This window comes from Taudactylus pleione, unplaced genomic scaffold (assembly GCF_031769625.1).
Source record: "Taudactylus pleione unplaced genomic scaffold, aTauple2 ptg000451l, whole genome shotgun sequence".
Taxonomy (NCBI): Eukaryota; Metazoa; Chordata; class Amphibia; order Anura; family Myobatrachidae; genus Taudactylus; species Taudactylus pleione.
Genome location: NW_028284853.1, coordinates 1,245,309 through 1,258,309, shown reverse-complemented (window position 1 = coordinate 1,258,309; position 13,001 = coordinate 1,245,309). Strand labels below are relative to the sequence as shown.

At 45.6% G+C, this 13,001-nt stretch overlaps 1 protein-coding gene across 1 annotated transcript in view; it reads right to left on the bottom strand.

Moving 5' to 3' along the window:
* LOC148505499 (uncharacterized) overlaps positions 1 to 13,001 on the bottom strand; it is a 92,427-nt gene that overhangs the window by 11,437 nt on the left and 67,989 nt on the right. The window contains exons 45-50 of the mRNA XM_088448111.1: positions 12,833 to 12,991; positions 12,432 to 12,640; positions 12,217 to 12,302; positions 11,654 to 11,769; positions 2,622 to 2,786; positions 975 to 1,177 (exon numbers count right to left, since the gene is read on the bottom strand). Coding sequence (XP_088304237.1) covers positions 975 to 1,177; positions 2,622 to 2,786; positions 11,654 to 11,769; positions 12,217 to 12,302; positions 12,432 to 12,640; positions 12,833 to 12,991 — 938 coding nt within the window. The remainder of the gene's footprint in view (positions 1 to 974; positions 1,178 to 2,621; positions 2,787 to 11,653; positions 11,770 to 12,216; positions 12,303 to 12,431; positions 12,641 to 12,832; positions 12,992 to 13,001) is intronic.

Sequence of the window (13,001 nt, the reverse complement as noted above, 5' to 3'; positions counted from 1 at the left end):
ATTGTGATAGTTGTGGTCCCATAACAACAGTACACTGACATATGGAGCCCCAGTATTATGGTACACTGACATTCTGAGTCCTAGGACAGTGGTACACTGGCATTCGGGGTCCTAGGACAATGGTACACTATCACTTGGGGACCCAGAACAATAGCACTCTGATACATGGAGACCTAGAACAATGGTACACTGACATTTGGGGTCCCAGAACATCAGTATACTCACATATGGAGTTCCCAATACATGTTCAGAAAATGTCTTCTCTGATAAACGTATTGGTTTTATTCTGTCTTATGACACAAAGTTTCTATTGCGCATTAGATTTACCAGACTGAAGGTACCTCCTGAATCTAGAACCTGCTACTGGGATTTCAACCTTCACTAGTTCAGAATCTAAGACAGTGGTCTCCAACTTTAATTGAGGTGTGAGCTACTTTAGAAAAATGAAACCTCCTGAAGAGCTATTAAAATTGTAGAAAACAAAAAAAAAGCTGGCTAATAACCGAACAATTGAAGGTAATTTAATGAAAATAAAAAGCTTCATAGAAAATAACTGCATTTAATTATTACAGTGATGTTGTTGTAGTTTGTAAATACAATTTTACACACAGGCACATTTCACTGTTAATCACCGGCTCCAAAGAGGTACGTGCAGTAGATTTTCCGGCAGGGCTGGGCGAGAGTCACTCGCTCCGCCGTAGCGTAGACGCTGTAGGTGGAATCACGGGGATTCATGTCAGGTGATTGCTGTAGAGGCTGCGGAAATCACCTGACGTGCTCCCCCTGTGGCATCAGCGCCATGGGTGGAGCCACAGGGGGAGCACTCATCACTTCCTCCTAGTTGACTCGGCAGTACTGCAGCTAGGTGAGCTGCAAAAATTTAAACCGCGAGCTACCGGTAGCTCGCCAGCTACAGGTTCGAGACCACTGATCTAAGATATGTAGCATTCTCTTTGTGAAGTTAGTTTACTCACATTATCTGATACCGTGAGCACGAAAGGTCCATTGGAATGAAATTCAAGATGATGGAATTGATGCTGGGAAGGAGGAATGCAATTTGTGTTATCCAGTTCTGGAATTGGTCATCCGAGAAGAAAGTGAATTGGGGGAACAGGATTTGTGCAGTGCTCATTAACAAGCTGTCTCTCATTTTTGTGCTGGACAACAAAGTTGGGTCCTGAAATTAGATATACAAAAGATAGTGTCAAAATGAGATTCACTGAAGAGAAGGAAAGTCACATACTGTGTGCATATACCGTCTTGGGAGTTCCAGAGAATTGTTACGGAAAAGCAAAGCATATGAAATAATGTAAAGCCAAGACCCATATGTTACTATTAGGCTGCCATAGCCGAGGCTGCTCTAGCAACAGTGCTTGGATTTCAAGTGATTAGTTTAAACTAAAGTGTAAATAGAATATTTAAATTGAAGCTGGAGTTATTCAGGAGTTAAACAGGAGGAGAACAGAAGAAGAAATTAACAAATCAGCACTTTCTGCTATTAAGGACGCTTTTATCTACCACCACATTTCCATCATGCCTATGGATTGTGCCTACACCTGCATTCCCAACGCTGCCCGCATCCCTCCTGATCTCCCCATGCAACCTGCTTATCCACTCCAACTATGCCTTACCGAACGATGCAGCAAGATGACCCCTCTCAAATGGACCTTGGTTGACGCCCCCAAATCATGAGGCTTGGTGCAGTTTCCTCAACTCATTGTATCTTCGTATTAAGGGCCTGATTCAGAGCCGGACGCTATTTGCGCTCGCTCGTCCAGAAAAAGGGGCGTACGCATGCGCAGTTGTGTGAACATTGGTCGGAACGAATGAGCGGCCGCTTACTAGCGGCTGTGAATCAGGCCCTAAGTTTAGACTAACCTTTCCATAGATGTTATATTATATTATATTATATTATATTACTGTGACCCTTGTATCCAGCCCATCTCTGTCTCCCCTGTCTGTCTGCCCCCTCCCCTTGAGAATGTAATTCTCACGAGCAGGGCCCTCTTCACTCATGTGCTTCTCCTTCACTTAATTATACTTTAATTTACAAGAGCACCTAACCCTTGGTTGCTGATACCATGCTGCTTATTTTAGTGTTGTGCAACAATGTATAAATCCTGTATTTGTTCTGCATTGTTTGTACTGTTAATAACTGTTTTCTTGTGTGCTCATTTGTTTATGTACTGTGTAATGGTGCGTTCACACGGTCAGATTTTTCTTCAGATCTGAACGATAACGATTTCAAAAATCGTTCAATCGTTCATATCTGAAGGGAAATCTGACATGTCTGAACGATGGACGATGCGCAATCCCGATGGTCAGATAACGATATCTGACATCTGATGTGTTTGAAGTCAGATTTGGACGATTTCAGTAAATTTAATGCAGTCAAAATCGTTCATAGTTCAAATCGTTGAGTCAAATCGTTCATCAAATCGTTCAATCGTTCATCTGACACATCTGACAAATCTGACCGTGTGTATGCACCTTAAGGCGCTGCAGAACCCTTGTGGCGCCATATAAATAAAGGATGATAATAATAATAATAATATATTTCTATGAACTTTTTTTTTTTTTTTTTTTTTTAAGATAATCTTGTTAGTGTTTTATATTCTGACCTGTAATGCACTGATTCTGAGTGAGCTCATGTAGTTGTAAAAAGCCTCCATGTCCCCGCTGAAGCTGAACACCAGGGTAGTGATTGCTGTGGAATTGTGGATAACGGTAGAGCTTGTGGACGCACTGGCCAGCTGGACAGTGGTCAACATGTCTGAAATTTCCATCTAGAATATAAAAACATAGAGAAGGACATTGTATTGCACATCAATAATATTTCTTGTGATTGAATGCTGTATATATATATATATTAGGGGTGTGCACCGGCCACTTTTCGTTTTTTTGTGTTTTGGTTTTGGATCTGGATCTTTCTTCGTGTTTTGGATCTGGATTGGTTTTGCCAAAACCACCCTTCCGTGTTTTGGGTTCTGGGTTTTGTGTTTTGGATCTGTATTTTTTTGAAAAAAAGCATAAAAACAGCTAAAATCACAGAATTTGTAGGTTTTTCTGCTCCTATGCTATTATTAACCTCAATAACCTTAATTTCCACTCATTTCCAGTCTATTCTGAACACCTCACACCTCACAATAGTGTTTTTATGTCCAAAAGGTTGCACCGAGGTAGCTGGATGACTATGCTAAGCGACACGAGTGGACGGCACAAACACGTGACCCATCTAGGAGTGACACTGCAGTGGCAGACAGGATGGCAGTTAGAAAAACTAGGCCCCAAACTGTACATAATGCAAAGAAAAAAAAAGAGGTGCAAGATGGAATTGTCCTTGGGCCCTCCCACCCACCCTTATGTTGTATAAACAGGACATGCACACTTTAACAAATCAATCATTTCAGCGCCAGGGTCTGCCACACAACTGTGGCTGAAATGATTGGTTCGTTTGGGCCCCCACAAAACAAGCTGGCAATTAATGTGTCCCTGCACAAACTGGCTCTACGGAGGCAAGATGTCATCCTCATCCTCCTCATCCACCGATTCCTCACCCTCTTCAGTGTGTACATCCTCATCCTCACAAAGTATTAACTCGTCCCCACTTGAATCCACCACCACAGGTCCCTCTGTACCTTCTGGAGGCTGGTCTCCCTGGAAGAGCTGATAATTCATTTTGATGAACATCATCTTCTCCACATTCTGTGGAAGCAACCTCCTACGCCTTTTGCTGACAAGGTTCCCGGCTGCACTAAACACTCTTTCGGAATACACACTGGAGGGGGGGCAACTCAGGTAAAATAGAGCCAGTTTGTACAGGGGCCTCCAAATTGCCTCTTTTTCCTGCCAGTACAGGTATGGACTGTCTGACATGACTACTTGGATGCTGTCACCGATGTAATCCTCCACCATTCTGTCAATGGTGACAGTATCATATGCAGTGACAGTAGACATGTCAGAAATTGTTGCCAGGTCCTTCAGTCCAGACCAGATGTCCAAACTTGGTCCTGCCTGCCCTGCATCACCGCCAGCGGGTTGCTTAGGATACCTAAGTTTTTTCCTGGCAGCCCCAGTTGCGGGAGAAAATGAAGAAGGAGCCGTTGACGTGTCACGTTTTGCTTCAGCTGAGAGTGTGTTCACCAGCAGGTCTTTGCACCTCTGCAGGCTTGTGTTGGCCAGAAAGAGAGACACCACATAGGCTTTAAACCTAGGATCGAGCACGGCGCCAAAATGTAGTGGTCTGATTTCAACAGATTGACCACCCAGGAATCCTGGCAAAGCGAATGAAGGGCTTCATCCACAAGTCCCACATGCCAAGCGGAATCGCTCCGTCTTAGCTCCTCCTTCACTTTCTCCAGCTGCTTCTGCAAAAGCCTGATGAGGGGAATGACCTGACTCAAGCTGGCAGTGTCTGAACTGACTTCACGTGTGGCAAGTTCGAAGGGCTGGAGAACCTTGCACAACACGGAAATCATTCTCCACTGCGCTTGAGTCAGGTGCATACCCCCTCCTTTGCCTATGTCATAGGTGGATGTATAGGCTTGTATGGCCTTTTGCTGCTCCTCCATCCTCTGAAGCATATAGAGGGTTGAGTTCCACCGCGTCACAACCTCTTGCTTCAGGTGATGGCGGGGCAGGTTCAAGAGTGTTTGCTGGCGCTCCAGTCTTCGGCACGCAGTCGCTGAATGGCGAAAGTGGGCAGAAATTTTTCGGGCCACCCAAAGCGTCTCCTGCACGCCCCTGTCGCTTTTCAGAAAATTCTGCACCACCAAGTTTATTGTGTGAGCAAAACATGGGACGTGCTGGAATTTGCCCAGATGTAATGCCCGCACAATATTGGTGGCGTTGTCAGATATCACAAATCCCCAGGAGAGTCTAAGTGGGGTAAGCCACTGGGCGATGATTTCCCTCAGTTTCTCTAAGAGGTTGTCGGCGGTGTGCCTCTTACTGAAACCGGTGATACACAGCGTAGCCTGCCTTGTAACGAGCTGGCGTTTCTGAGATGCTGCTACTGGTGACGCTGCTGCTGTTGCTGCGTAAGGTGATACATCTACCCAGTGGGCTGTCACAGTCATATAGTCCTTAGTCTGCCCTGTTCCACTTGTCCACATGTCCGTGGTTAAGTGGACATTGTGTACAACGGCATTTTTCAGGACACTGAGGACACTTTTTCTGACGTTTCTGTACAGTCTCGGTATCGCCTGCCTAGTGAAGTGGAATCTAGACGGGATTTGGAACCGGGGACACACTACCTCCATCAATTGTCTAAATCCCACTGCACTAATGGCGGATACCGGACGCACGTCTAACACCAACATAGCAGTCAAGGCCTCAGTTATACGTTTTGCTTCAGGATGACTGCTGTCGTACTTCATCCTCCTCGCTAAGGACTGTTGGAGGGTCAATTGTTTAGTAAAAGTAGTGGTGTTCCTACTTCCTCTCTGGGATGATGAACGACTCCCAGCAGCAGCAACAGCAGCAGCGGCAGCAGTAGGCGTAGCAATGCAGGATCCTCCAGAGGAATCCCGGATAGGAGAGTCAGCCATGCCAGTGACATGGCCTGCAGGACTACTTCCGATCCTGACTAAGGAGGAAATTGACGAGGAGGGAGTTGACGGTGTGGTTTGCAGGCGCTTGGATACAACAGGACAACGGGATTTAGGTGTCCCTGGACTGCTTACGGTCTTAGCCAAAGTTTCTGAACTTGACAGTAACTTTTTATGAACGCGCTGCAGGTGCCGTATAAGGGAGGATGTTCCTAGGTGGTTGACGTCCCTACCCCTACTTATTTCACCTTTACATATGGTACATATGGCAAGACAGTTGTTGTCCGGATTTGGATAGAAATATTGCCAGACCAAAGAGGTGGAATGTTTGGTCTTCTGCCCAGGCATGACCGTGATGGGCTTTTTCATCCCACGGACAACAACTGTCTCCCCCGGAGCCTGATTTAAACAAACCACATCACCATCAGAATCCTCCTCGCCAACTTCCTCCTCAGCGCCAGCTACACCAGTATCCTCATCCTGTTGTACTTCAACAGTGACATCTTCAATTTGCATATCAGCAAGTGGACTGTGGGTGCTCCTTTCAGCACTTGCAGGGGGCGTGCAAAAGGTGGAAAGAGCCACCTCTTCCCGTCCAGTGCTGGGAAGGTCAGGCATCGCAACCACCACCACACTTGGACTCTCCTTGGGGATTTGTGATATCTTCTTAGAACGCACAGTTCTTTGCTGTGCTTTTGCCAGCTTAACTCGTTTGATTTTTTTAGTGGGAGGAGGGCTTCCATCGTCATGTGAAGCTGAACCACTAGTCATGAACATAGGGAAAGACCTTAGCCATTCCTTGCCACTCCGTGTCGTAAATGGCATATTGGCAAGTTTACATTTCTCTTCAGCTGATTTAAATGTCTTTTTCAAGGTCATTTTCCTGAACTTTGCCATTTGGGATTGTATGTGCCCTCTACTATGACATTGGGCATCGGCCTTGGCAGACGACGTTGATGGCATGTTATCGTCTATGTCATGACTAGTGGCAGCAGCTTCAGCACTAGGAGGAAGTGGTTCTTGATCTTTCTCTATTTTATTTTTATCGGAGAAAGTTTGGTCCTCCATTTATGTTATATCGATTTGATATATACGTGCGGCTAAACACAGAAAATAATTTTTTTTTTGGTTTGGACTGGAGTGTACTTTCGGGGGTTACAGCACCCTTAATGGTCAAGCCAGCCGGCCCTTTACTTATGCACAGGCGCACGCTTGGCACTACTTTGTTGATGCACGTGCGGCTACTGCGCACACAATTCACAAACACAGAAAATAATTTTTTTTTTGGTTTGGACTGGAGTGTACTTTCGGGGGTTACAGCACCCTTAACGGTCAAGCCAGCCGGCCCTTTACTTATGACACAGGCGCACGCTTGGTATTACTTTGTTGATGCACGTGCGGCTACTGCGCACACAATTCACAAACACAGAAAATATATAATTTTTTTAGCACTTGGGGGGAGCACCCCTGATGGACAGAGCACCCCCTGGACAACACTACAGCACCTCTTTAGGACTGGGACACTGCACAGGACTTTGGAGTGGACACAGCCCCTATGGAGAACTGACTGCACAACACAGTCCAGCCAGCCCCTATGGACTTTGAAGTAGTGGACACAGCCCCTATTAACAGCAGCACAGCACAACACAGCCAGCCCCTATGGACTTTGAAGTAGTGGACAACAGCAGCACTACACTACACTACACAGCCCTAACTCCCACCCTCCCTCTTCACTGTCCACAGCCGAGTGAGAAAATGGAGCCGACGCGGGTACCTTATATAGGATCCAAAACCCGCGAGACTCGGAAGGCGGGATGATGACGTTTTGCCTCGATTTCAGATCCGATTCAGGCGGGAAAAGTCGAGCCTGACTCGGATCGGGGGGGTTCGGATTTCAGAAATCCGAACCCGCTCACCCCTAATTAATATATATATATATCTCCTTTAAAGAAAGGGGTGCACTCACCAGTCTTCTAAAAAAGTCCTTTATTCCAACATTTAAAAGTAAATATAGGATCAACGTTTCGGTCCCAACGATGGACCTTTGTCAAAGGTCCATCGTTGGGACCGAAACGTTGATCCTGTATTTACTTTTAAATGTTGGAATAAAGGACTTTTTTTTAGAAGACTGGTGAGTGCACCCCTTTCTTTAAAGGTTATACAAAGGACCTGAAGGTCCCTTTTGGGCAGCTACCCCAGCATTTTTCGACTACAAAAACGTGAGTGTGGACATATTTTGACTATATATATATATATATATATATATATATATTATATATATATATATTATATATATATATATATAACCACTTTCCCTGTGTCTCACATTTTAAATGTTTGTATTCACCTACTGTATGTACAGCGGCGGCTCCTACCCTCTTGGATAAGGGGGGCTGCCCGTGCTGGAGTCCACATTCCCGACACCTGCACAATGGATCTGGCAGGCGCACAAGCACCGGTGGGACCGATGTGTGCGCACAAACAACGGCTTCTAGGGACTGCATTAGCTGCAGCCTGATGGAGAGGCAGAGGAGCGGCTTCCTATTGTAAGTGCCCTCTGTATTAATCTCGGCCCGGGCAGCCCTTGGGGGAGAAAACACCTCCCCCTGGCACTGCCTGTCTTGTGTGTGATTGGCCGGTAGCGCTTCCAAAGGGATGGCACTGCCAGTGAAGCTAGTGCATGGACTCACGGGCTCAATGAAGATGGTAGATTTTACTGAGCCCCTAGGTAAAATCCGACACTGCCTATGTAGGACTTTGGGGTCTATGCACTAAGCCTTGGAGAGAGATAAAGTGGACACAGACCCCTTTACTCCTATAGCATGCGTACACATTACTGCAATTTAAAGTAAAAGAAAAAAACAAAAACACACACATCGAGTCTGATTTAGAGATGGACCATGACGCAAACACGGTTTCTGTCGGCGTCTTTTGCCGCAGTTGCATCTGCAGCAATATACTAATGCCACATCCTAATTTTAAGCAACTGAGATGCCCAACTGCAACCTCTTAAGCCAGGTGCATTTCGTCAATTGCGTAATTAGACGCACCATCGGTCGCAACATCAAGAACTCGCACCACCCCTGTGGCAGATGCAGTTTCTCCAGCTTCTTGTGTGTGCGGCAGTGCGCCTTTGAACGCAGCTGCTTTCAGTGGCATGCCGGCGGCCCGCCACCTCGGCTTAGCCACCCCGAATCTGTTAAATCCCTAAAATCCTCTGCATCCGATTCTGTGCTGCATCTCTGTGCGCAGGCAATCGTTCGGATGCATGCTCAGTACAAGTAAATATCGTGTCAACTGCGCACATATCGGCACTGTGTACGCCTCTGAATCAGGGCCCGTGATTTGTCTTTCTGCCTTTCTCCTGTGTTTTTGCATTGGCCTCATTGTACAAAGCATAGGGAAGCCTTTTTACTCATTTCTGCCCAGGACATAGTCAGTGTTTTCCCCAGAAATTTTTTCCAGCCAGGTGGCATCCAAAAGTAGCCGGGTGGGGGCCTTCGCAATTATGCGCACGGAGGGAAAAGGGGCATCTCCCTTACCAATCCAGCCCGACAGGTCTCAGGCTACTCCCCCACTGGCTCTCAGTCAAAAGTGCCCATTATGCAGTGCCCCCCGTATTTGTGCCCTTTATACAGTGCCTCCTGTAGTTTTCCCCTTTTATGCATTGCCCGCTGTAGTTTAGCTTTGCCCTTATGCAGTGCCCCCTGGCTGAAGTAGTGCCCCTATGTAGTGTCCCCAGACTGGTCCCTTATGTAGAGCCCCCAGGATTAAATAGTGCCCCCAGACAGGCCCCTTATGCAGTGCCCCCAGGCTTAGTGTCCCTTATGCAGTGCCCCCAGGCTGGCCCCTTATGCAGTGCCCCCAGGCTTAGTGTCCCTTATGCAGTGCCCCCAGACTGGCCCCTTATGCAGTGCCCCCAGGTTTAAATAGTGTCCCTTATCCCGTGCCCCCAGGCTGGTCCCTTATGCAGTGCCCCCAGGTTTAAATAGTGTCCCTTGTGCAGTGCCCCCGGGCTGGCCCCTTATGCAGTGCCCCCAGACTGGTACTGGCCCCAGCCCCAGCCCAGCACTTACCTTTACCTGCTGGCTGCTCGCCTCTCGCGCTCCCACTCCCGTTGCCTCGCGCTGACTAGATCTAACTAGATCCAGCAGGCGCGCGGGGCAGCTCCTCACGTTGCGGGTGACGTCATGACATCACCCGCGCAGTGCATCACTGGAAACGCTTGCCTCTGAAGCGATCGGAGGCTTCTTTAGCCTCCGGTCACTTCAGAGGCCAGCGTTCCACAGCGGGGGTCGGCAAGGGAAAGTACCTGGCGGTAGGCTGTTTCTGCCGGGCGATGCGCCCGCAGAAAACAGCCTGGGGAGAACACTGATATTTTCAATTTTAAAATGGAGTATGCACCAGGAAGCCAGAGACTCGGTCATATACAGTATACGGACAAAGGAACCTGACTGGCCTCACTACTGCAATCCAATTTTTTTTTCTGGATATAGGCCCAGAAAATATTGTCTATCTCAGCAATAAAGCAGTCCCTTAAAGGCCTTAGTGTAATTATGTCCTTTTTTGGTAAATTTTTTATTAATTTTGAGCAATGTCATCGTATGTGCCTGAAAGTATCCTGCACATTCCTCAGTCTAATATATATAATTAAATAATATATAGCGGCTCCAGTTGGCAGGTATAGTGCAGGCTTACGCCCTGTAGAATCTTCATAATGGTTCATACCAATTTTACTACAAGGGGTATATTTACTAAAGTGCGGGTTTTTAGAAGTGGAGTTGTTGCCCATAGCAACCAATCAGATTCTACTTATAATTTCTCTAGCACCTTCTAGAAGGATAATAGCTATGATTGGTTGCTATGGGCAACATATCCACTTCTATAAACTGCCACTTTAGTAAATATACCCCCAGGCCTCCATTACTCTGCATGGGATCCTGTCTCGGTGCTATCCTCTGTGATGCTCTGAATGGACAGTGCACAAAGCATCCACTCAAAAGGCTCCATATATATGTAACTGGTCTGCGCTCTAGATCTGCATATACCTCCCTGTTAAATTGCTTTAAAATCACTCTGAGATTATTAACAAAGTTGCAAAAAGGCATGCCAACTGTGCAACCACTGTTTTGTGGCATCATGGGCCAATTGTTTTGCAATTGAGCTCATACGCAGAGGTGTAACTTTGCATGTCAAGCTGGGCTCATCTACAAGGATGCAACTTTTTGCTCCTTATGATGGGGGGGAGCTGGGTATGCACAGATAAAATGGGGTGGTACAGTGTGGTAAATTATATTTTAATGAGTTTAATAGTGTGAATACTGTACATTTAATTTGGTATTTATGGCTTAGTAGATGGCCACGGAAGCCAATTCTATCCTGATGTTTATAGGTTGCCAAAAAAATAACTTTAAAGTCGTTGGAATGCATGGGATATTGTGATTGGATGTGAGTGTCACATGACTGCCTTACATCCAATTACACGACAACCTTTTTTGGCCCCAAATTCCTGCAGCTTCAGTCTCCCCCCAGTTGTTGGGGTTAAAACATTGTGTTAGGTGGTTGGGATCCCTATAATAATTCAAATGTGACACATGAAATGTAGGCAGCCCGGGTATTTCCTTACATTAATGTTTTATTTAGCGCATGAATAAATCTCCAACCAGCAGTGATTAAGGGTAAAAATGTTAAAGTTGTAATTAATGAAGGTGGAGGTCCAAAAGGTGAGCAGCAAGACAGTGTAGGGACACTTTTAGCCCCATCTGGATCTCGAGCCCATTAATAGTCCCTCAAAGCATTTGTACTTTTCAAAAACAAAAAGCGGACAATCGCTCGCATATAGGCAAAACTGAATGTACTGCAGGGAGCGAATGAGTTTCCCTGACTGCTTCCGTTGTTCCAACTTCCACCAATGATGTTGCTTCTTTAAATTCTCCCAAAACTTTCTTGTTAAATAAAGGTGCATAAACTTAAGGGACTTTCCTGCCATATGCCTCTCTCACCGATTGTTTGGCACTCTTCCTAATTGCCCGATGATGAAACGCAATAATTTTCACATCAGAGAAGGTTGTAACACAGAGATTAAAGATTTCAACACCACTCACCACTTTGATAGTTGGGTTAAACTGGATAATTTCACTCCATGATGCGAAAGCAATGTATCGACTGAAATATTTTGTTACCCATCCTCTAGAGTCCAGTCCACCACCGGTGCAGGCACCTAGACATACATGTTATAGTCATTTTCAGTGAATTTCAATGGATGGGATAACAGAAAATAGAAGCATTATGGATAAAATTAATGGACCTATGTATCAGCTGAAGCATGACTGAGACCCTATTCTCCTTCAAGAATATTGTCTAATAACACAAGGTTTCCCAAAGAGGGATTCCTGGGATCCCTCTCCGATAGTAGCACTATCGGAGTCCAACTGACGGGACAGGAAACTGGAAGTGAAGTTTTGCCAGGACATTAATTTACTAGAGGAACTGCACCAGCCAGAATATATTGCTAAATTCTGTCAGAGTGTTTACTGGTAAGTTGATGATCATGGGCAGAATTATCGTATTTTACAGTATATGCTAAATTTTATACATCTCGCCCTTGGCCTCAGGTACTTCTATGAAAAACTCTTTATTAAGCATTCCCACCTTACAGTACCTGTACCTGGTTTCTGGTTCCGTAGGACTGATTTTATGAAGCTGTACACATCACCAGGGTTCTCAGGATTTTGAACGCTTAGACCCTCCACACTGTTGAATACAGAAGAAGTGTTAAGAGTGAATCCGCCTAGACTTGTGCATGGAACAGCTACCATTGCTACAGTAGTTATGGCACCAGAAGGCGCTATATATTATACAGAATTAAAACGTTTATCTTACATGGCAGCAAGAGAGTCGCAGCTTATATCCACTGGTAAGAAGCCCAGGACCTTAGCATTGACTGAATCGACAAAAAATTTCAGTTTTCCTTGGAACCAGTTGTTGTAATCACTAACAGTGAATGACGAGAAGGCGGATGAGAGCTTGCAGAAGATTTCTCCCAGAAAAAGGTTTTTAACCTGTGCATTGGTTATTTCCGTGATCCCTTTCTGGAAAAGGAAACCAAAGATCACACATTACCTACACTGTCATCAATGCAGAATATGGTGTGTACATTATGGAGTGTGGACATAACATGCTATATATTTTAGGCATGCTTAAGGAGTGTTAGCGTCTGCTTTCAATCAGAGGTTAAACATAAAAGATGGTTTCACAAGCTGCTTCATGAATATAGTGCTTACCTGGTTACAGGCTACATTAAATGTCTCCAAAAAGTTGCCAATATTTAGACTGCTTATTCCACTCAAGACTGTAGTGATCTTATCCGTGTCTGACAAGATAGCGAGGTTTGCTGCATATGAGCCCAGCTGACTGGCTGTGAGGTGTTGTACTGCAGAAAGCTGCCAATCA